The sequence below is a fragment of the Mustela lutreola genome, chromosome 1 (assembly GCF_030435805.1).
Source record: "Mustela lutreola isolate mMusLut2 chromosome 1, mMusLut2.pri, whole genome shotgun sequence".
Taxonomy (NCBI): domain Eukaryota; kingdom Metazoa; phylum Chordata; class Mammalia; order Carnivora; family Mustelidae; genus Mustela; species Mustela lutreola.
The window spans coordinates 117,240,749-117,266,255 of record NC_081290.1 but is presented as its reverse complement, the minus strand read 5'-3'; the positions used below and the strand labels follow the sequence as shown (position 1 = coordinate 117,266,255).

Sequence of the window (25,507 nt, the reverse complement as noted above, 5' to 3'; positions counted from 1 at the left end):
GAAATTGATGCAATTGGAAGCAATCTCTGTACTTTCACATTTGACCGATTGATGCAGGCTGCCCTAAGAAGGGGTTATGATCTGCTTTGGCAAAGCAGCAAAGGCTGAGAGTTGAGGCCAAGCTCTGAAGAGGGATTCAGTTGAAAGCTGTCTGTTGTCCAAACCTAGCAGCTGGGGGAACTCTTAAAAATTGTTAAGGACCTGGAATAGCTTTTGTTTTTGTACATTGCATCAATTATTACTTACTTCATTAGTAATTGAAACAGATATTTGAAAAATATAATAGCACTAAAGCCATTATATGTTAAATAAAATAATTTTATGAAAAATAACTATTTTCCCCCCAAATTAAAAAAAAATAGCAAAGACAGGGGCATGTTCTGATGTTTTTCCAAATTCTTCATTGTCTGGTTCAATAGAAGACCACTGGGCTCTGAGATCTGGATCTCTATCTTTTACAGTATTTTGCTTTGTAAGTACAGTGAGCTTCCCAGAGACAAGTGGCTGGAAAAGGGTACTTCCCTTTTCCTGAACTAAACTAAATGTGGTATCTGAAATAATCTCAGTGAACTTTTCATACTCCAGATAAATGATTCTGCTGATATTCATACTTAATTTTTGTGAAACTCCTCTTCTCTCATTATTCTTCAAACATGTCGTGTTCACGTCCAGTTCTGGAATTTGGCTCATCTTGTTATCCTCCCATTCACATGTCTGATACCTTCCTCTTCACTTAACGCTTTCCTACTTCTTCTTTTTTTTTTTTTTTTAATATTATACGGCCATTTAAAATCTTTAATCAAATTTCACCAAAGATTACCAGCCATATTACATGCCATGATTAGCTTTCTATAAACAACTTTGCTTTCCATGTACAAATCAGTGTTAATGAAATAAAAAGTAAAACCGTATCCTAGGCAAAGAACTTTATTAATCTTGTTTCAAACTTTATTCCCAGGCTTCTTCAGCTTAATAAGCTGCAAAGAATGAATTGTGTATGAGCAAAAACTTAAAAGAGCTGCAGTGTCCAAGGGGCTTGGGCTTAAAAATATTAGAGATCTAGATTTTATCAGATCCATGAACAAAATTTTAAAAAGCAGTCATAATATAAAATAGCAGCTCCCAGTAACTTCTTTAAGTTTTATCTTCTTCAGAAGTTGACTCAATTCAGTTTGCTTCATTCATGGAAGCTTCATCAAAATTCTCCACAAGATCTGGAACTTCATCATCATCATCCTCTCCGGTAGCAAGTGGTGCTTTTCCATCCACAGATTGTTTGGGCAGAGCTTCAGCCAGTCTTCTTAAACTAGTCAGACTGTCTGCACCAAGTTGGTTTAAGATACTGGGTAGCATTTCTGTCAGCTGCTTTGTCTCAGCATGGCCTGTAATGGTGAAAGTGTTCGCTGCCAGCGATGCCTGAACTTTGGGGTTGTTAAAGTGGATCACTGTTCCTTGGTTTGTGAACATATTCACTTCTTCAATACCAGAGATATTGTTTACCCCTAACTTCTTTTTTTTTTTTTAAAGGTTTTATTTATTTATTTGTTAGAGAGAGCGCGCCCGAGCACAGGCAGACAGAGTGGTAGGCAGAAGCAGAGGGAGAAGCAGGCTCCCTGCTGAGCAAGGAGCCTGATGTGGGACTAGATCCCCGAATGCTGGGATCATGACCTGAGCCGAAAGCAGCTGCTTAACCAACTGAGCCACCCAGGCGTCCCATATCCCTAACTTCTTTAAGGAGAACTGAAGTTTTTTATCATCTGCTGTAGCTGTTCTATGAACCCACCTTCTTCTTTTGGCGAGCAGTTCCTTTCCCACCAATGCGCACTTGTGCTTGCAGTTTGGTGAGTTTCTCATGGTTCATGATAGTTTCTTTCATCTTGTTGGAGTGGAAATGGGACCGCATGGGGGACTAGGGTTGGCGCTCAGGGGGTCTCGGGCGGACCAGCTGAGATTAGGTGCACACACGCGGGGACGCAAGATGGCAGCTAGAGGCCTTCCTACTTCTTAATACATGTCTAATTTAAGTCTTCTTTCCCTTGTAAAACTCTCGTTGAATATTCTAGCCTTTACTGATTTAAACTTCTACTTTGATTTTCTGTTACACTGGTAGTTTATACTGTATTGCTCATTTACTGATAGCCTATGAGGTTTGGTAAAAATAACTTCACAGTTTTACAGATATGGAAACGGAAGTACAGAAACAGTGAGTAGCATTAAGTAACAAGTCATAAAGTAGTAACTGTAAGAATGAGCCTGGAAAACCTGACTCCAGGGTCCATGCTAGCAATTAGTTTGTTTGTTTATGTATCTGTTTATTTTTAAAGATTTATTTATATATTTTAGAGAAAGAGAGCTTGAGGAGCAAGAGGAGGGGGGGAGGGAGAGGTGCTGTAGGATTTCATTTCCTTCAGTGCCTGTGGTTCTTGATCATGCTGCTTGGAAGAATGAAGAGATAGACCAGACAAAGTGTGGTGGGCAGCAAAGCAAAGTTTATTGAGCAATAGTACAAAGGTCCCAAAGAGGGAAGGGGCCTGGGAGAGTTGTCACCAGAGTTTCTAAACCTAGGGGTTTTTATTGGCTTGTTGGTAGGCCATTTTAATCTGATTAACTCTCCATGGGCCTGACACCCAATCAGGATTTTGTCCATGAACTCATATACCTGTACGGTGGGGAAGGGTGGAGGGCTCCTTTCAGGTTGGTGTAGAATTCTTTCAAGTTTGGTTTCCTCTTTGGGCAGGGTCCCTTGTCCCTGCCCACTTTCTTCTGACTGTCCTTCATCAGAGGGAGAGAGAATCCCAAGCAGACTCCGCCTGAAGCATGATGCCAGCCTTGGAGCTCCATCTCACAACCCAGAGATCAGGATCTGAGCCAAAGTCAAGAGCCATGTACTTAGCAGACTGAGGCACCCAGGCACTGCTGGAGTCCATGCTTTTGGTCCCTACTTTAAAGGAAGAGGAAATGAATGCTCTTGATTTTAGAGCTTGAGTTTTTGGTAGTTGAATTCTTTTCAAACCTGACACTGTGAGCTTCAGAAAGCACTGATTATTCACTGATACTATATATCTAGATTAGCTGATTAAGCATTACTTAGAATTCTTCAGTTATTTTAAGCATTAAAACTCCAAGGTTCACTCTGAATAGCAAACCCTTCTCATGATAATCAGTTACACAAGAAAACTCTCTATTAGGTTTTAGCTATAAGCTGTATCATCTTACTTTGTAATTACTATCTGACAGACTTCTGTAGAACTTTATTCCTTTTCTTTAGTACCCTTATCTCAGTTTATGATTATACATTTATTAGTGGTATTATTTGATTGACAGTCTTCTCCCACACTGGACTATAGACCTGGTGAACATAATGATTTCATTTCATGATCACTACTGTGCCCTCAGCAAGAATAATAGTGCCTGGAAATTATGGTATATTCAACAAGTATGTAATGATTGAATAACTTAGTCTTAATGGAACCCTTAGTTTTCCTTTTTAACATCAGGAGATTAAAATATCTCAAAATATGTGTATACTTTTTTTTAAATGCTACTTACTCCTTAATGGAGATGCTGTTGCACTCTATTTTTAGAAGTTTTCACCATTAATTCTTGTTTATGATGCATTAAGTTTTCTCTATTTTTATAAGATCATACAGGGTTCTTATAATAATGGACATAGCAAAAGCCAAGTATTGAAATTTGGAGGTCTGAGTATGCTTCCAATTATCAGGAATGTAAGCTAATCAATTTAAGAAGATTTTACCTATGCTTTTCAAGTTATTTTCTGATTGTATTTTCCTTTTTTTTTTTCATTGCTTTTTATCTACCTTACGTTCTTTTCTTCCTGCTTTTAAAAAGTCTGCAATTATATTGGCATCTTGGTTAATAGAGTGAGTATGAGCTGGGGAAGTGGCAGAGGGAGGAGAAGCAGACTCTCCACTGAGCAGGGAGCGCAGTATAGGACTTGACCCCAGGATCATGACCTAACCTGAAGGCAGATGCTCAACTGACTGAGCCACCCAGACCTACCACTAGTGTCTAGTTCAAAACAGCAACTTTCTATTTTCATTCTGTTATACCTTACACAGGAAAGGTAATCAAAATATAAAAATATGCCATCTTTTGTAAGAAAATAAAAATATTTCATTCCAATTACCTTCCGAAGACTTGAGCCTTGTTTATTGTTTTATCTTTAAGCATAGTACTGAGTCAAGGAATGTTTGTTGAATTTAACTTAATTGACTACTTTCTGGTTCTGTACTCCATTTACAATGAAATACAGTGAACTATGACAGTGACAAAGGCTCTCCTGTTATACCTATGTTCACTGATAAGCAGATATTCCACATGAGGTATACATCGTATTATTGTATTTACATCATAACATGCTCTAGGACTAACCACATAAAGTAATAAAATAAGATAGTATAGTGATTTTCAGTTTGTAGACTATATATTCCTGGTATGTAATATAGTTTCTTCAGGAGTCCTGAGTAAAAGCAGTGTCTATTGAATAAATAAATAAACCATGTGCATCCATGTGCTTCCTAGATTTGAAATGTTTGCTAGGGCTCCTGGGTGGCGTAGTCAGTTAAGTGCCAGACTCTTGGTTTCAGTTCAGGTATTGATCTTAGGGTCACGAGATACAGCCCTGCATCAGGCTCCATGCTCAGTCTGCTTGAAATTCTGTCTCCCTTTCCCTCTGTCCCAACCCCCTGCACACACACTCTCTCTCTCTCCTAAAATAAATAAATCTTTAAAAAAATGTTTGTTGTAACTTTTCATAATACACGGTTTATATATTAACATAGTTTATAACAATCCTTTGGGGGAGAAGAATCCTTTTCCTTCTCTAGAGCTCCAGACTAGTATACCCTACTTTTCTCTGGTTACTCATGACAAAAATCTTAAAGTCATCCTTGTCCATATTCCTCTTGTGAGAAATTTCATTCACAAATTCTTTTTTTAAATTTTATATATATAATATAATATATATATAAATATTATACATATTTTATATATTTATATACATATATACCATATATACATATATATATACACACACACACATATATGTGTGCGTGTATATAATTTATGTGACATACAGAATCTGACCAGTTTTCATCATTTACATGTTTGGAAACACTACCATATTTCTAACTTACCTTTTTGGCTAGATTATTGCAATAGCCTCCCAACTGTTCTCCTTCTATCTGTTCTCTTCTTGCTCACCTGTAGTCTTGTTTTCTTCATGTTGCTAGAGTGATCCTCTATAACTAAATTAAATTGTGTTCTGTGTGTTCATAACATTTTCCACTGGTTTCCCACTTACCCAAAGAAAAAGCAAAGGACTTACACTGGCCTAAGTTTCCCTAAATGACCTTGTTCCTTGATTTCACTTTATAATTATTTTTTGCTACTGTGTCTTTTACTTATTACTCTGCTAGCCACTCTAGCCTCTCTGATTTTTCTCTAACTCGTCAAGCAATTTCTCATTTTGGTTTTTTGTACTTGTAATTCCTGCTGCCTGGAACACCTTTCCTCCAGGTTTTTGCCTGTCACCCTCCTTAATTATTTCTTTTGGATTTCTGCTCAAATATCACCTTATCTTGGGTCATCCCTGACTATTCTGTGTAGAACACTTTTCTTACCCTCTGGATCCTCTTTACCCTGCTTAATTTTTTTTCTCTGTATCACTTATTACCATTTTACATATTATGTATTTGTTTACTTGTTTATTGTTGGCCTCATCCCATACTTAAATAAAAGATCCTTGAGGGCATGGACTTCTTCTTCTTCTTCTTCTTTTTTTTTTTTAATGAAACATCTCTAAGGCACTAGTACAGAGTCTAAGACCAAGAAGTCATAGAATACATATTAAATGAATGGAAGAAAGAAGAAATGAATAATTGAGGAGATGAAGATTTATGAGTTTGTAGTAACTCCTCCTCCCCCTTTCAATGGTTTAATGCCACTAGAATAAGAACATGCTAAAATAGACTTTTTCTAAATCAGCAAATTACGTATTCATTTCTCTGGTGGCCACACAAAAGGGGAGTTACTGCAGGTGGTTCAAAATACACATCCTGGGTGCCTGGGTGGCTCAGTGGGTTAAGCCGCTGCCTTAGGCTCAGGTCATGATCTCAGGGTCCTGGGATAGAGTCCCACATCGGGCTCTCTGTTCGGCAGGGAGTCTGCTTCCTCCTCTCTCTCTCTCTGCCTGCCTCTCTGCCTACTTGTGATCTCTCTCTGTCAAATAAATAAATAAAATCTTTTAAAAAAAATACACATCCTAATACGTGAGGCTCCAACTGTATTTTCTTATTCTAAAATATCAATTTACATTCATCCTCAAGCACTCAAAGCAAGGGGAGTTTTACTCCTTTATTCTTTCCTAGTAAATTTCCTGTGTAACAAAAGAGGCTTTTGTTTAAAAAAAAAAAAAAAAGAAAGAAAGAAAAGAAAAAAAAGGTCCTCAGAGAAAGCTGCGCTATTACTCAAATTGTTTCTGTCAAATTGAATTTCATTTGTGAATTTGTGGTAGTTTAAAACATTCAGAAATCAGACGTTTTGGCATAGTTTACAGATTCAGAGGAAATTATAATTACGGCAGTTATAAAGCAATGAAAAAAATTAAAAGCTGTCAAATCGGCTCGGGTGCATATTGCATAGTTTGTAATTTTGGACTCCCTGTAATTCAACTAATTTAACATGCCAACTTTTCTGTACTTTACAACTTGGCAATTTCGAGCACTTTAATAGATTTCTTCTTTTTTATTTCTAACCATTCCCTTAAGATTCATGGATGTCTCGGAAATACTAATATCATTCAGAGTATACTTTCCATTAATTTGAAATTTCATTATGAACTGTAGTATTCATCCATTACAGCCCAGTGGTATTTCTCAAAATGAACATTCGATTTATCTTGGAACATTGAAAATATAACCAAATGATTGGACATATTTAATGCTAAAGAAGTTTTGAATGAATTTACAATATGTGTTTGATACACATTTTAGCATATGATTTGAAAAAATGCTCAAGACTTGAATATCAGTAATGGGTTTTTATTGTAAAGAGTTACAATGTATCAAAAGAGAAATTGTGCATATTTCCAAATAGAATATAATTTTGAGAATGTTGCTGTCATATGGGATCGACAATTTTATGCCCTTTTGGAGGGGAGGAGGAGATCGCTTCATTTTAATGATCATCTGAAATACCTGTTTCTTACATGTAAACTTTTAGCATTTAATGGCCTGGGTAAAAACTTTTCCATTTTATGATTGACTGTCAGGATGTTTAGACACAGAACTGAGTTTCTTTTTTCTTAGGCTAAAATGGACTTATTATTACACTAAATAAAGTTAAAAAATACTCTCTCATTTGAGAATAATTTATTTGACCTGAATATGCTTTAATCATGGAGATCAAATAAGACTGAGAATTAATGGATAGGAAAGAAGCATAGAGTATCCTTACAGAATATTTTATTATAGAATGTCTAACTTATATGCATAGAGAAAGCAATAAAAAACACTTCTACATCAATTATCTAGCTATAATTTAAAACCTAGGTTGTGGTAGAATTGTAATTAGCTGGCACTGATCTGTTCTTCTCATGATTACCTCCCCTTGAAATACAAAGAAATCTGGTTCATCTTTAGCTCCAAGATGAATTATTGACTAGCAAAGTAAGACAGCAAATTATTTTCTTTTAAATGCAGATAGTGTAAGATCTGAATTTAAGATAACAGGCAAGTGAAAGAGGATGTTAACCGAAAGAACATTTTGTTTTCTATTTTTTTTTTAGACCTAGAAAGGTTCACATTGAGTGGAGAATGGGTTACAACAATTTAAGTGATTCAGGATCTAGTACTTTTGTGCTAACAGAGAGGCTTGATATCACAGCATATATGAGGCCTCCACACTTGTCCTGTTCTTATTGCCACCCGGCTTTGTTGTCCCATCTCCCACCATCTTGCTTTCCATACCTCGTAAATTTCCAACATGTATTACTACTTCCCCCTTTACCCCATCCTCGATTGTCACAAGGTAACTGCCTATCTTTCTTTCCACCAAAAAAAAAAAAAAATAGAGACTCTGGGAGTGCAGCTCATTCCATTTGCCACACTACTTCCTATATGTAAATCTATATGTGGTTACATTCAATGTCATTCCACTCCTGAAGGGAAAAGTTCATTAATTAAGACTGTTGTTCACCACGGAAAGAAGCACAGCATTGAATATCCCTCTGTCACCTTACTTCTCCTTTTCCCGTCATAGCCAATGACCCTGAAATCTTTCATTTTGTGAAAACTGCTACTGCTAAGAATGCCTCAGATTTCCACATTGTTGTTATCAGTGGACGTCATCATCCTCTTTTTTGTTATTTTATATTGTTGATTTTCTCCTTATTCTTAAAACACACTTTAGGGGCTCTAGACCGTTGTGTTCTTTCTTCTTTTTCTAGGTTTGTTTGTTTGTTTGTTTGTTTTGTTTTGTCCACAATTTATTAATGTGTTTTCCTTAAATAGTGATATTCCTGGGATAATTAGTCCGGGCATGTATTTTCCTTCGGTGCATTTTCCCCTGAATGATGTGATCTATTAACTCTTAGTTGATGACAATAAAATCTCTATCTTCGGGTGAGCTTCTTTAACTGGATGACCCGCAGACATATCATTTTTAATATGTTCAAAATGTATCACCTTCATTTTATTGCAGACTTCTCCTATATTCTTGAGGCTCTTATTTGATAAGTTCACTTATCAAAGTCATTTTTCCATACTCTTTAAATATGAGGTTTTATTAATACAGTTCTTAATTAGCACTTGAAACTGTCTTCTTTTCATTGGCACTATCATTACCTAATTTCAGATAATGCAATAATTATTACCTATTATTTATCATCTAAGTAACTGTAGTAGCTCTTAAACTAGACTATTCTTTAGTTTTGATCTGCTCTAATATATTCTCACAATGTTATCATAAGAAGATTTTTTTTTAAACAAAAAGTCAAGTACTTTTTTACAGTTTGAAGGCATTCAAGATAAAATTCAGATTGTTTATTAGACCCTTTAGGATGGTTGTGTTCATCTCTGTCTTCACCTCTAAATATTTATTTTCCCTTTTACAACATGTATGAAAATCATACCCAGCCAAATTATTTGAAGCCATTTTGCTGTATATTCATTTATCCTTCTTCTGCCTAAAATAGTCTTACATAAAAACACTTTGTCCATTTCATAACATATTTCAGGATTTAACTCATGGGCCTTCTCCCAAGGTATTGAGTTCCGTACATGTTCCTTTCATAATTCTTATGATGCTTATTTGCATTTATTTATACAACTTTTCTTAATATGGTTCTCTCTATAGCATATATATAGATGCTATATTTTCTTTTTCTATTTGCCTTCATCCAAGCCCAGTAACTTGTGCTTCATAAATACTTAATAAATATGTGAATGAATGTATATATGAACATTCTAATAGATATAACCAAACAAGAACAAAATAACTTCAAAAGAGAACTTGTGTGTATTAGATATGCTGATTTATTTTTAAAGAGTTTATATTCAGTGAGACACTTTCTCACTATGTGTATAAAATATTGAATATTTATAAATTTGGTCTCCTCATAATATCCATTTGACAAACTCCAGCCAGAGAATCCATGATTCCCACCCGCAATAGTATGTATATTTGCCAAAGATGCAAGGGGTGGGGGGAGATGGAAAAAAAAAAAAATGTTCTCTGCATTTAAAATTTTTGGCACTTAAAAAAAAAAAACTTTGGCACTATCAGACAGTTTATTGTCAGAAGCAAATTTGATTTTACCAGTGATAATTACCAACGATAGATTTAAAAATTGTGCTTATATGTAAGCTGACTTTCAAGAAGAATAGTTAATAGAAATACATGTTTAAAAATGTAATGGTGGAACCACAGAGATTGAAGTCATTGAAGGCCATATTACTGACAAAGTAGTTGAGGGCAAGAAACAAAAAGAGATCAAGTTGTATTTTCAACTGTATGGATATTTTAGGTATTTTTCATTGTTTCAATATTTTGGAATTAAAAAATTTGAGAAATATGTGTCAATTTGTGGTGGCAAGTGCTAAGCAAAGAATGCTTTAACATTTTTTTTGTTTTGGATGCTGATACTAATCTTTCTGAACATAATACTTTATAAGACAAATGTTAGTTTCTTTTTTAGTTATTCTCAGGATGAGGAGATGACAATTTTCTGGTGACTGTTTGAAAATATGCGGTATGACACTCTTAAATAATTTGTAAAACAAAAGACACAATTCTGCTTGGAAGAGTAACTTTCAATCATGTAATAAAAAAGGGAACAAATACAGAATCATTTACTGAACTTTGCTAAAGACACTGAGAGTACAACCATGAACAAGGCATACGGGCCTTTATCTTTCTAAACCTAAGAGCGTAACTTCTCTCTTGGATTTATTTAATAAATAAAATAAATAAATACATAAAATAAAAATAAATAAATAAATAGATTCCCATAGGATCTCTCTATTTTTCTCTATCTTACAAACCATATTTCAGACAAAGTAACCATTATAAAATATAAATTTTATATTTCCCTGATTAAACTGTTTGACAGATTAATCTTTGTTCTTAGTATCAGGAGCTAATTTTTTTTTTCTTTGTAAACTATGATGGCCTGAACTCTCCTTGTTTTTGTCGTCTTGTGCCATACTACTCTCTTTCTTTCTTTCTGTTGTCTTACCACACTTTCCATCCTTAATTTATTTGAATACTCCACTATCTTCTGCTGTAAGACTTTGTACATGCTTCTCTTTCTGTATGGAATGCTCATAATGAGGTTGAAAAACAGCCCAAAGAACAAACACCATTTAGAACAATTGTTATAGAATGTTATATAAGGAATGCTCCATAAAATTTATAGAAATGTTATGCTTTAACAAAGGAATTTTATGCATAAATATAAATAAGCACAATGTGATCATAAATTATGTTTAAAACAATGTGCATATGCCTAAAATTTAATCCAGATTTTATACAGCTTAATCAGTTATATCTTTCATATCAGGATGCAGATGTCTTTTCTTTATCTACAATGATGAAATTATGAAATTTATATTCACTTTGTTTTGAGGCATTTTATATAATTATGTGATATATCAATAGTAGTTAGGTTAAGTGTCAGTGAAAGCTTAGATTACACTCAACATAATTCCACTTAAAATCAAGATTTAATTTGAATACTAAATCTGAAAGCTTTTTAACATCAAATGTCTGCCATTATCAAATAATGTTTCATTTTTAATTTGTCTGAATTTGAAAAGAGCTTTGAAGTACTTGATAAAATTTTATTTGCAAGCATTGATATGACCATGACTTAGTGTTACTCAAAAATGTGTGTTGAGAGTGTATGTGTCTATGTTTGTGGCATACCTCAGAAATAATGAATTATCATGGTTTCATGCATCTAAATACAAGTTATGTTAGAAAGCATATTGATCTTCTCTCTAGCTTGACCTGGTAATGAAAATACAAAGAATGTTGTAATTATCATATTTATTATTTATAGCACTGCATCTTATTTATAAAAAGCAAAAATGTATATGATTAGCAACTCTGAAAAAAATTGCTTAAGTTCTTTCTGAGTAGCCTTTAATTCAGGATACCGTGTGCAATATAGTTACTTTAAAAAAAAGGAACAGTAAATGTTTTAACATTTATGAGATTTTATAGGAATGTTTGTATGCCTTATAAAAGTGACTATCAAGCCATTTTGTTCTGTAGGTAGTTGAAAAAAAATTTTTTCCTCCAAGAATACTGTAGCTCCGATTGTTCTGAAAGATATTGTTTTGAGGTGCCTGGGTAGCTCAGTTGGTTAAGCATCCAGCTCCTGATTTCAGCTCAGGTCATGAGATCGAGTCCCACATCCAGTTCTGCTCTGGGTGTGAGTCTGCTTAAGATTCTTTCTCTCCCTCTTCCCCTCCGTACCTCATATCTGCACTCTTTTCTTTCTCTCAAGATCTTGTTTTAAGGTAAAGGAAAGATTTAATTTTGTTTGTGTGTTTATCACTTAGTTTTTTATTTGTTTAGTATTTTTTTAACTTAAGATTAAACACCTTGTAGAAACATTAAAAAGAATAATTGGAATAAGCAAAAGCATTAATTGTAGAGCATACTTTTCTAAAGCTTTTTTGTATCTATCAGGCTACAAACTTATGAGAATTTTTTTTTGAGAGACTGAATACTGTACAATTAAAAAAATAGCAGTGATAAGTATTGACATCTTTTTCTAAATATATCTTCATGGGTAGAATAGAGTAAGCTTTTTAGTGTCCCCTATAGGGATGTTAAAATTATTGCATTAATTTTCTAGCCTTTGTCCCTTTGTTTAAGTCTTTTTCTCTGCAAACTGTGTATATTACTGCCATACAAGTCTTCCTAACCACTGTGCTCATCAGAGTATTCTGCTACATTTTCACTATCTGGAATAAGACTTTATACATATTTTTTAAAAATCTCTTTTTTCCCCCGTAATAATCTTTAAGCTTATAGAAAGTAGAAACCATGTTTCATTTATCTATATGGCCAGTACTGTATCTTAAGTTTAGTGACTATGAGGTAATGGCTTTTAAAGGATACACTGCAGCTGCATAAAATCATGCTTTCCCTCTAACATAAAATTGAGAACAAGCTGTGAAGAATTCCCTCATATATGTCTAAGAGTTAGAAAACCAGTCTGTATGAATTAGGGGGATGGAGTGGAAGGTGAAATTTAAGTTATGCAAGTATGTTGACTTTCTAGTTTTAGATGATCACTTATTTAGTAGGTATAAAATTATTCTTTTGAATTATATACTCTGTGTTCATTTATTCAATAGATATCAATACATACAAAGCACTGAGCTAAATATTTGGCAGAGTAAATGTAGAATATAGAAAATTGACTTTTTAGATTTCTAATCATATAATCGTAGCAATCAAAAGGTGTGGGAAATAATGAAATAGTTAAGTAATTGTACAAAAGCTTATGGGATTTCTTAAGAAATAGAACAGAAACTATAGTGCATGATTCCAGAGAACCCCTCCCATGTGTCTCCTGAACTTTACTGATAACCTTTTCTTTCTCAGCATGTCATCTTCGTATTTCTCCCCAATTATCTTTTTTTTTTTAAATTTTTTATTTTTTATAAACATATATTTTTATCCCCAGGGGTACAGGTCTGTGAATCGCCAGGTTTACACACTTCACAGCACTCACCAAAGCACATACCCTCCCAATGTCCATAACCCTACCCGCCTTCTCCCAACCCCCCTCCCCCCAGCAAACCCTCAGTTTGTTTTGTGAGATTAAGAGTCACTTATGGTTTGTCACCCTCCCAATCCCATCTTGTTTCATTTATTCTTCTCCTACCCACTTGAACTCCCATGTTGCATCACCACTTCCTTATATCAGGGAGATCATATGATAGTGTCTTTCTCTGCTTGACTTATTTTGCTAAGCATGATACGCTCTAATTCTATCCATGTTGTCGCAAATGGAAAGATTCATTTCTTTTGATGGCTGCATAGTATTCCATTGTGTATATATACCACATCTTCTTGATCCATTCATCTGTTGATGGACATCTAGGTTCTTTCCATAGTTTGGCTTTTGTGGACATTGCTGCTATAAACATTCGGGTGCACGTGCCCCTTTGATTCACCACGTTTGTATCTTTAGGGTAAATACCCAGTAGTGCAATTGCTGGGTCATAGGGCAGTTCTATTTTCAACATTTTGAGGAACCTCCATGCTGTTTTCCAGAGTGGTTGCACCAGCTTGCATTCCCACCAACAGTGTAGGAGGGTTCCCCTTTCTCCGCATCCTCGCCAGCATCTTCCTGACTTGTTGATTTTAGCCATTCTGACTGGTGTGAGGTGATATCTCATTGTGGTTTTGATTTGTATTTCCCTGATGCCGAGTGATGTGGAACACTTTTTCATGTGTCTGTTGGCCATCTGGATGTCTTCTTTGCAGAAATGTCTGTTCATGTCCTCTGCCCATTTCTTGATTGGATTATTTGTTCTTTGGGTGTTGAGTTTGCTAAGTTCTTTATAGATTTTGGACACTAGTCCTTTATCTGATATGTCGTTTGCAAATCTTCTCCCATTCTGTCAGTTGTCTTTTGGTTTTGTTAACTGTTTCCTTTGCTGTGCAAAAGCTTTTGATCTTGATGAAATCCCAGTAGTTCATTTTTGCCCTTGCTTCCCTTGCCTTTGGCGATGTTCCTAGGAAGATGTTGCTGTGGCTGAGGTCAAAGAGGTTGCTGCCTGTGTTCTCCTCAAGGATTTTGATGGATTCCTTTCTCATATTGAGGTCCTTCATCCATTTTGAGTCTATTTTTGTGTGTGGTGTAAGGAAATGGTCCAATTTCATTTTTCTGCATGTGGCTGTCCAATTTTCCCAACAACATTTATTGAAGACGCTGTCTTTTTTCCATTGGACATTCTTTCCTGCTTTGTCGAAGATGAGTTGACCATAGAGTTGAGGGTCTATTTCTAGGCTTTCTATTCTGTTCCACTGATCTATGTGTCTGTTTTTGTGCCAGTACCATGCTGTCTTGATGATGACAGCTTTGTAATAGAGCTTGAAGCCTGGAATTGTGATGCCACCAAGTTTGGCTTTCTTCTTCAATATCCCTTTGGCTATTCGAGGTCTTTTCTGGTTACATATAAATTTTAGAATTATTTGTTCCATTTCTTTGAAAAAGATGGATGGTACTTTGATAGGAATTGCATTAAATGTGTAGATTGCTTTAGGTAGCATAGACATTTTCACAATATTTATTCTTCCAATCCAGGAGCATGGAACATTTTTCCATTTCTTTGTGTCTTCTTCAATTTCTTTCATGAGTACTTTATAGTTTTCTGAGAATAGATTCTGTGCCTCTTTGGTTAGGTTTATTTCTAGATATCTTATGGTTTGGGGTACAATTGTAAATGGGATGGACTCCTTAATTTCTCTTTCTTCTGTCTTGTTGTTGGTGTAGAGAAATGCAACTAATTTCTGTGCATTGATTTTATATCCTGACACTTACTGAATTCCTGTACAAGTTCTAGCAGTTTTGGAGTGGAGTCTTTTGGGTTTTCCACATATAGTATCATATCATCTGCGAAGAGTGATAATTTGACTTCTTTGCCAATTTGGATGCCTTTAATTTCCTTTTGTTGTCTGATTGCTGAGGCTAGGACTTCTAGTACTATGTTGAATAGCAGTGGTGATAATGGACATCCCTGCCGTGTTCCTGTCCTTAGTGGAAAAGCTTTCAGTTTTTCTCCATTGAGAATGATATTTGCGGTGGGTTTTTCATAGATGACTTTGATGATATTGAGGCATGTGCCCTCTGTCCCTACACTTTGAAGAGTTTTGATCAGGAAGGGATGCTGTACTTTGTTAAATGCTTTTTCAGCATCTATTGAGAGTATCATATGATTCTTGTTCTTTCTTTTATTGATATGTTGTATCACATTGACTGATTTGCGGATGTTGAACCAACCTTGCAGCCCTGGATAAATCCCACTTGGTCGTGGTGAATAATCCTTTTAATGTACTGTTGAATCCTATTGGCTAGTATTTTGTTGAGTATTTTCGCATCTGTGTTCATCAAGGATATTGGTCTATAGCTCTCTTTTTTGATGGGATCCTTGTCTGGTTTTGGGATCAGGTGATGCTGGCCTCATAAAATGAGTTTGGAAGTTTTCCTTCCATTTCTTTTTTTTGGAAGAGTTTCAGGAGAATAGGAATTATTTCTTCTTTAAATGTTTGGTACAATTCCCCCCATCTGGCCCTGGGCTTTTGTTTGTTTGGAGATTTTTAATGACTGTTTGAATCTCCTTACTGGTTATGGGTCTGTTCAGGCTTTCTATTTCTTCCTGGTTCAGTTGTGGTAGTTTATATGTTTCTAGGAATGCATCCATTTCTTCCAGATTGTCAAATTTGTTGGCATAGAGTTGCTCATAGTATGTTCTTATAATAGTTTGTATTTCTTTGGTGTTAGTTGTGATCTCTCCTCTTTCATTCATGATTTTATTTATTTGGGTCCTTTGTCTTTTCTTTTTGATAAGTCGGGCCAGGGTTTTATCAGTTTTATTAATTCTTTCAAAGAACCAGCTCCTAGTTTCGTTGATTTGTTCTATTGTTTTTTTGGTTTCTATTTCATTGATTTCTGCTCTGATCTTTATGATTTCTCTTCTCCTGCTGGGCTTAGGGTTTTTTTCTTGTTCTTTCTCCAGCTCCTTTAGGTGTAGGGTTAGGTTGTGTACCTGAGACCTTTCTTGTTTCTTGAGAAAGGCTTGTACCGCTATATATTTTCCTCTCAGGACTCCCTTTGTTGTGTCCCACAGATTTTGAACCGTTGTATTTTCATTATCATTTGTTTCCATGATTTTTTTCAATTCTTCTTTAATTTCCCGGTTGACCCATTCATTCTTTAGAAGGATGCTGTTTAGTCTCCATGAATTTGGGTTCTTTCCAAAATTCCTCTTGTGGTTGAGTTCCAGCTTCAGAGCATTGTGGTCTGAAAATATGCAGGGAATGATCCCAATCTTTTGATACCGGTTGAGTCCTGATTTAGGACCAAGGATGTGATGTATTCTGGAGAATGTTCCATGTGCACTACAGAAGAATGTGTATTCTGTTGCTTTGGGATGAAATGTTCTGAATATGTCTGTGATGTCCATCTGGTCCAGTGTGTCGTTTAAGGCCTTTATTTCCTTGCTGATCTTTTGCTTGGATGATCTGTCTATGTCAGTGAGGGGAGTGTTAAATTCCCCCACTATTATTGTATAATTGTTGATGTGTTTCTTTGATTTTGTTATTAATTGGGTTATATGTGACTTACATTTCTAAATCTAGTTTTTAATTAAATAATATGGTGATAATAGTAGTCAGCATGAACTGGGAAAAGGACCATTGAATCACTTTCTTCATTCGTAAAGAGGTCATAATATATACCTTGAGAATTAAGGAAAGCAGTGTTGGTAATATACTTAGTAAAGTATATAATTTTGAACTTCTGTGCATTTCTTTAATAATACTTGATTTCTGTTCAGCTTACCATTCCTGCAGAGCCATTTTTGATGCTTAGCTAACACCATCTGTGATTGTTTCACAGTTACTGATAGTCTACAATATGCAAACCTATTCTAGGAACTGAGGACATACTAACTGTCATCAGACATCCTGGTAGGTGATACCAGGGAGGGCGTTGAGAAAGTAAAGAAGAGGGGCATAGAATTGTGTGCCTGTTTTAGTTATGGGGATTCAGGAGATACTTCACTGGGGAGTGGACAGCTGAAGCTGTATCTTAAAGCTGGAGTGTATCTTAAAGGAAATGAGGAGTGGAACTTGCAGGAATCTGAGATTTTAAGTAGCACAGTACCTGGCTGGACTGATCCATGCATACAGAAATGTGCAGAAAATTGAAGATTAATAATTATGAGACCACACATACTGTTGTATACCATGCTAAAGAGATTAAGTTTAAAGAGATTAAGTTCTTTTGAAAAAGAACTACACTGTTAGGTTTGGACATTAAAAGTCATTCAGAAAGGTGGTTATTTTGGACAAGGTGTCATGGACCCATTTCTCTCTACTCCTTCCTACTAAGTACAGTTATAAACACTGGAAATCATGTAGGAGGCAACCAAAGGAAAATTCTGAAAGATTAAAATGAGGAAGAAAATTCATTCGAGATCCCAGAACTAGAGAGGCAGCATAGAGGATGGCATTCTTACATCGCCTCACCCAACAGAAAGATGTGATCCGGAGCTGAATTTCCCTTGACCCCAGGCCAGCAACAGAAGGCAACCCTGGCAGGTGCATGCTTCCTTTGGATCAGAGTCCCTCTGAGCGCACATGGCATTTCTGCACACTGCAGAGGAAGCACTCTTCTCCACGGTACTTGAGACTCTCTTCTCCAATAGATGTGTACACAGCACCCGGATGGCAGCTCTCAGAAGGACTGCACCGCATCAGGATTCCAACCGTAGAAGCCTCTTTGCTCCTGAAACTTGAGACTTCTCCCAGCAGCAGGTGGGGGAAGTCTCAAAAGAGACATCATGGGCCTGAGACCTCCTGCCCCACCTCAGACAAGACGTGGACACCTGAGGCACCCACATTCTGTGAAGTTCTTTCTGTCCTAAACATTCCGGGAAGTTCTGCTACAAGTGTTTGGCCAAGGAAGCCTCTTCATGTCTGCTGGCCTGAAACCTGTCACCAAGAGGCACCCAGTGACTGGGCCTGGGAAACAAAATTAATTAATTAATTAATTAATTAATTGCCTTCTCGGGCACCAATCACAAAGATTAGCAGCACCAAATAAACCAAGAAGACCCAATAACACTGAAAAGGCTCAGAAAATGAAATCATCACTGGTACTACTCCAAAACACAGGCAAGGGTCTGCACAATAAACATAGAGAGGACACGTTTCCACTGAAGTAAAAGATTTGTTAGCTCTATGACTTTGGAAAATCTAAGTTAAAATGTCTAAGCCTTAGTTTCTCAATCTACAAAATGAGGATGATAATAGCAACCTCATGGACCTGAAGTGAGAATTGAATGAGATAATTTAAAACCCATAGTGAGAAAATCAATTTTAGATATTTTTTGTTGGATTTGGATGTTATTAGTGCATCTATTTATCCAATATGGATACCATGTATAAACCCATGCATTTAATCTATATTTTTTCATTTCTTTAATAATTTCTGATACTATTTCAGAAGAGAAATCAAATAGTATCTTATATGCCAGGCCAAAAAAAATGAATCTATAATATTTTCACTGTAACTTTCAGAGCTTTTCTATATTACAGAATTTTGAAAATTCAGGGAATTTAAGGCAGAAATAAAGTGAGCTTGTTTAAATAAGTTCATACAGAAATAGACCTACATAATACTTTCTGATTAATCAGTTCTATTTGGAAGATTCAAGTATGAAGTATGAAGTATTCAAGTATAAAACTATTTTGTGAGTGTCTAATAAAAATGATGAGGTCTACCCCTTTTTAAATTAATAGTGAAGGACAAGAGGATTAATTTTTTTTTCTTTTTATCATCCACCTTCATTCGTTTGCTGAATAAATTCATTCATTTGCAGAATTTCAGTGCTATATTAAAAACATGTAAAATATAACAATCATCTGAGATTTTTCAAAAATTTATTTTATGTATTCTTATTATAGTTCTCAATATCAGGTATAGGGCACCTGTTGAAGGAATTTGGCTTCCGTATTCTGTACAGCTCATCTTACTGTGGTCCACTTGATGGCAGTATTACAGTGGGTAAAGTCACAATCCTAGGGGATTTTTTATTTGTTTTGTGTGTGTGTGTGTGTGTGTGTGTGTGTGTGTAATAGTATAAAGTAAGCCTTTCCATTAAAACATAAATTATGAGAGGCTTATTTTCTGCTAATACCTGAGTGGTTACAATTCAGAAATGTTCTGTAGAGGAACCAAACCGAACAGAGTAAAACTGTTGCATGTCAGAGAAGATGTACTCCTGAGAAAGGAAGAAACTGAATTTTGCCAGGATTTAAAATCCATGGCTCTGAAAGATTGTCAGTGTTCATCATTCTTTTTTTTTTTTTTAAGATTTTATTTATTTATTTGACAGACAGAGATCACAAGTAGGCAGAGAGGCAGGCAGAGAGAGAGAGGAAAGCAAAGCTCCTTGCTGAGCAGAGAGCCCGATGTGGGGTTCGATCCCAGGACCCTGGGATCATGACCTGAGCTGAAGACAGAGGCTTTAACCCACTGAGCCACCCAGGTGCCCCCAGTGTTCATCATTCTTTTTTTTTTTTTTTTTTTTTTTTTTTTTTAAAGATTTTATTTATTTACTTGAGAGAGAGACCGTGAGAGAGAGCATGAACGAGGAGAAGGTCAGAGAGAGAAGCAGACTCCCCATGGAGCTGGGAGTCCGATGCGGGACTCGATCCCGGGACTCCAGGATCATGACCTGAGCCGAAGGCAGTCGTCCAACCAACTGAGCCACCCAGGCGTCCCGTGTTCATCATTCTTAATAGTATTTTCACTTGTAGGAAAAGGTAACTAGGGATGAATTAAAAAACAAAGCAAAACAAAACAAAAACATATGTTTATTGGTGAAGAGTCAACTAACAATCTTAACATTTGAGAATCATGGCATATTTCACTATAAGAACTGACCACAAATGGCAGGATAAGATGTTTCTGCTTTGGTGTCAGCTCCTTCACCAATAATAAATAGTAAAATGGCACGTCCTGCTTCTCAACTTTTAAAAAATCATTGAAAGTAAGTTATGAATAATGATGCTTATTGTAAGTAGAAAAAAATAATCAGAGATAGAAATTACCTCATTTTTTACCATTAAAAAAGGTTATCCCAACAATTAAATCAACCTTCTATAAAGTGATTAAAAAAATACAGATTTTTAAAACCTAGTCTACAGAACCTTGGCATGATACCTCAGTTCTTAGGTGGACCTTAAGTATAAGAGAAAAAAAAAAAAAACACTTTTTGTAAAGTGAGAACATTTTGACAACAGATGTTTTGAAAATCAGGATAAATAATACAATATGTCAAATAGTCACCTGAATATGGTAATTTTCCCCCAAACATGTTTTTATCCAGTAAACATTTATATTACCTCAACTTGGTCTTTAGTACTTCAGATTTAAAAAAATGAAGGTACATATTCTATGTACTCAAAGTATTTCTGTCTGAGTCAGGCCCCCCTCCACCACCAATTGCTAGCTGTATGGTTTTGGCCAGATTATTTAACCACAGTTCATCCCCTGAAGTTTGAAATTATTGGTGTTATTGGATACATGGAAAGTTCTTACATAAAAGTAAATGGTACCAAACAGTTTTCAATAAATGCTAGTTATTTTTTCTTTCCTAGTAATGATTTGAATAGAATTAACAGTGTCCCATACTTGAGAATTATTTGTGGACTACTGCATATAAAAATATATCCTGAATTCTAGCATAAAAAAGATAAAATTGATATTTTATGTTGATTTTTATTGTATATTTCACCGTATTTATATTCTGTGAATTATATTATTATTATTTTTAAAGATTTTGTTTATTTATTTGACATACAGAGATCACAAGCAGGCAGAGAGGCAGGTGGGCTGGGGAGGAAGCAAGCTTTCCCCTAAGCAGAGAGCCTGATGGGGGCTCAATCCCAGGACCCTGAGACCATGACACCATGACCCTAGCCGAAGGCAGAGGCTTAGCCTACTGAGCTACCCAGGCACCCCTATGAATTATATAATTAAAATATAGATTATTTTATGCAGAAATTTATTTTGGAAGAATAGTACTTGATTTTTATAATAGTAAAAATAAAATTTTAGGAAAATGTCTATAATTCCAGTTAATGAATTGAGAACTGGTTAAAGAGGCATTATCCTATTATTTTTTATTGGTTGGGATGCAGGTTATATGTGCTTAATCAAAAATGATAATCAACAAATATTTATTGATTACTTTACAATCCAGCTAGATCATTATAGCACTTGCTAAGAATTACAAATTATGACTTCATCCATAAGATACTAAAAAAATAGCTGGGGGGTGTATTTTCTAAATTCATCTAAAGAAAGTTAAAATTTGGTGTCACAGGGCATCACGTATTCAGTTGCCAAATGAGCATGATAAGGCAAGATTGATTGTTAATTGAGAGGAGAGATACTGTGCCTGACTACTGCTGAAAATGATTAACGGAAGAGATTATATTTTATTTAGCCTTGAGTGGTGAGTAAGATTTGAATAGGAATAACAAAAAGAAAAGACCATCTGTGGCAAGGAAATGGTATAAGAAATCATTAGTTTACAGTGCTCAGAAAGGGGGAGTAATGCTAATAAAGCAATTTTGAATACAATTATAAGGTCTAAGAATCTTTAAAAATTGTAAGCCACTGTAACATTAGTTATCACTGTGTACTTTCAAAAAGCATCATTAAATTATGCAGAAAATTATGTACTTACTTACTTGCTAGAACCAGTAGTTTATTGAACACATAACCTAGAGAATATGGAAATATGATGGTTTGTAGGTTAAGATTGCCTTCAACTATAGTTTTGTGGTAGCGAATTGTGTTTCAATCAATTCAGTTGTGTAGCAGATCAATAATCTGCACTTATATAAATGGAAAAGCACCCATGTACACAGGATGTGTTTGTTTTGTAAAGCATGGATCTTGGAAATGTACATCGTTCTTTTTTGGTCTTTTGACTGGTGTAGTCCATGAGTTCATTCAGTAGAAAGGAGCTCTTCCTGTCCCTGTTTCTGTCAGTATCACTTACCTACCTAATAATGGTCAACTTAATGCATGTGAATTGCCATTCAGGCAAGAGTGAGTTCATTTGGATATAAATTACGTGCATTTTCAATGTCATACCCATCATTAAGAGTTGATTAAGTTTGTTTACAGTGCTCTACTTTCATCATAATATTTTCATTTACTCTGAGACCGTAATCAAGAAAAACAAAATAGAATGATTTCTACTATATTAATTTACATAACTTTAACATGTTGGTATATCCATACTTCATTTTATGAAGATGACATCTTTCAAGAACATACAAATGACTGTCTCAACATATTTGGAATCTAAGTTTCTCAGAATAAATCAAAGAAGTTTTCCTAAATGAAGTTTTTCTAAAACATGTAAGTCCTTCATTTTCAAAGACAGGCACTCTACTAATATGTCCAGTGTCTTCTATAATAGTTGAGAACTATTTTATAACAGTTAAAATGTAAAGTATTAAATTTTTGGTTTTATATTCTGGTTTTACAGTTCTGTGATATACCCAGTGTCAGTTTCTTCATCCACAAAGCAAAACTGACATAAATGTGAATGTGAAAAATTGTGTGTGTATACTTGTATGGATTAAATGAGAGAGTAATTATCAATACTTCTACTAGTACTTCAGGCCTCAGCAGGCAGTATGTGTAATACGCAATGGTTATTAACAACAGTAGTGAGTGATGGGGGGCCTGGGTGTCTCTGTCCTTAAGTGTCTGACTTTGGGTCAGGTCATGATTCTGGGGTCCTAGGAGAGAACCCTGCATCAGGCTCCCTGCTCAAAAGGGAGCCTGCTTCTCCCTCTCCCACTCCCCTTGCTTGTGTTCCTTCTCTCACTGGTTTCTCTCTCTGCCAAGTAAATAAATAAAATTTTAAAAAACAAAACAAAACAAAAACAACCCAACAGCAATAGTGAGTTGGTTGGATTCCATTATTCTTCATGATTTCCTTGTGCTTATCTCTCCCCCTCTTATCTCTTTAGTATCTATCTTAAATAAATTTATACCTTTTCTTTCTATTTGCTTCTTTGGTTGTTTCTCTGGGAACTTTGGATTACCTCCAAATAGGACAAGACAGTTTATGCCTCATGATAAATTTAGAGTAAATTCTTTATCAATATTATGGTAAGCTCAGAGGATGCCGGGGAAAACTACTCCATGGATCACTCACTCATCTGCCTTTGATTTCAAAGCCTTTTCAGAGATATTTGTATAGATGTAAAGTGAACAGTTTGTTTTGGAAGACTATATTTAACATATCTCTCCTGAACAAAACAGATTTTTTTACTCTCCACCATAATAATGTTTCCCTCTGGCGCAAAGTTTAGGCAAACTGACTTCTTCTTCTTCTTCTTTTTTTTAAAGATTTTATTTATTTATTTGACAGACAGAGATCTCATCAAGTAGGTGGGGAGGCAGGCAGAGATAGAGAGAGAGAGGAGGAAGCAGGCTCCCCACTGAGCAGAGAGCCCGATGTGGGGCTCGATCCCCGGACCCTGGGATCATGACCTGAGCCAAAGGCAGAGGCTTTAACCTACTGAGTCACCCAGGTGCCCCAAGCTGACTTCTTTAAAAGATTCAGGTTCCTTGAAATCAGTATTCCTTTCTGGAGCTATTTCCCATTGCCTGTGCAAGTATCATCTGGCTCTGTTTGTGATGCCCTCTGAGAGTTAGTGCTCACAGAACACGTGCAGATGCCAACACTATGGTGGCTACTATTGCCATGAGTAATAAAGTCTTTTGTTTCTGATACAGGCATTATATGTCCCATGTCAGCATTAATGAAACTAAATTTTGGCCAGATAATACCAGCACATATAGTAGTCTCAGATCTTCTACAGTTTCTGACAGGGATTGGGGAAATTGAGTGAAAGAAAAACAATTCAGAATGCCAAAATGGTGCACAAAAGTTACTTAACATAAATTTATCCAGTTAAAATTATATCCACAAAATAAGAAAACATTTTGTGTTTTTTAGATATCACCAAAAATGTGAAAATGATGATAAAAATGGTTTCTAAGCATCAATTGGTACATTAATTGCTTGATTTGAAGATCCCAAAGGCTATCAGTTATTGAAAATGATCACCTACTACTCTCTAGTTTTTATATAAAATCTCTTCTTCAGAGTATTAGAATGGGACCACAATATTTAGAGGAGTCTCAGTTACCTTCTTTCCTGCCTGCGCTCTGTAAGGAGGTCATCACAGCCACAGGCATCCCTCTATGTTTTTGGTCCTCAATCACCTCATCTTTGACTTGCCGGGGGCTTGCATAAAGCAAAGCCCATCACTCCATGGGCTCTAGTCTGATTGAGGTGAACCACCTGTCTTCCTCTGCAATAAACACAATGTGCCATCAGTAGTTTTGTACAGGGAATGCCTTCTAAGTTGTGTAATTTAATTTTGTCAGTCTGTGGATTCGCAGATTTGCCCTAGTAAAATTGCAATTTTTTTTTTAAAGATTTTATTTATTTATTTGTCAGAGAGAGCGAGCTGAGCACAGGCGGACAGAATGGCAGGCAGAGGCAGAGGGAGAAGCAGGCTCCCCGCCAAGCATGTATGTGTTTCATTTCAGTCCCGATGTGGGACTCGATCCCAGGACGCTGGGATCATGAGCTGAAGGCAGCTGCTTAACCAACTGAGCCACCCAGGCATCCCTAAAATTGCAAATTTGACACACACTATCACTTAAAGGGAGTGGGATTCAAATATTTATTTACTTCTCAGTTAATATTCTACTGACTGTTGCCCCAGTGTACAAGTATTGATTCATTAATCCCCGTGGTAATTTTGTTATCCTTGTTTTACATATGAGACAACAGAGGCAGTAAGAATCTACATAGCTTTCCCCAAATTGCACAGCTAATTTATGGCAAAGCTGGGACTCAATATGAGTTAAAGAATGTAAAGTTGAAATGGACTTAGTCCTTGTTAAAGTTTAGATTGACAAATTTTAGATTACTTCTCTCCTTGTCAGTTTCTGATCCAGCATTGCCACCGTACTTTGTAATCATTTGATTTTATTATCTCTCTCACTAGACAGTAAGAACCCTGAGAGTGGGAGTATCTTTTATTTCTATATTAAGTTGTATGTGTTTCATTTTTGCATTGCAAGTCCTGAAGGGATATTGATCCACTTTTTGGCACATAATAG

General features: G+C 35.7%; 2 protein-coding genes across 3 annotated transcripts in view; one reads left to right on the top strand and one right to left on the bottom strand.

Annotated features, from left to right (window-relative positions):
• Positions 1 to 25,507, top strand: part of CCSER1 (coiled-coil serine rich protein 1) — a 753,833-nt gene that overhangs the window by 184,319 nt on the left and 544,007 nt on the right. The gene's annotated exons all lie outside the window — the stretch shown is intronic.
• Positions 995 to 1,531, bottom strand: LOC131830512 (transcription factor BTF3-like). Its single transcript, XM_059172769.1, has one exon. It carries the CDS (start codon positions 1,465 to 1,467, stop codon positions 1,168 to 1,170), a length of 300 nt encoding a protein of 99 aa, XP_059028752.1. The 5' UTR covers positions 1,468 to 1,531; the 3' UTR covers positions 995 to 1,167.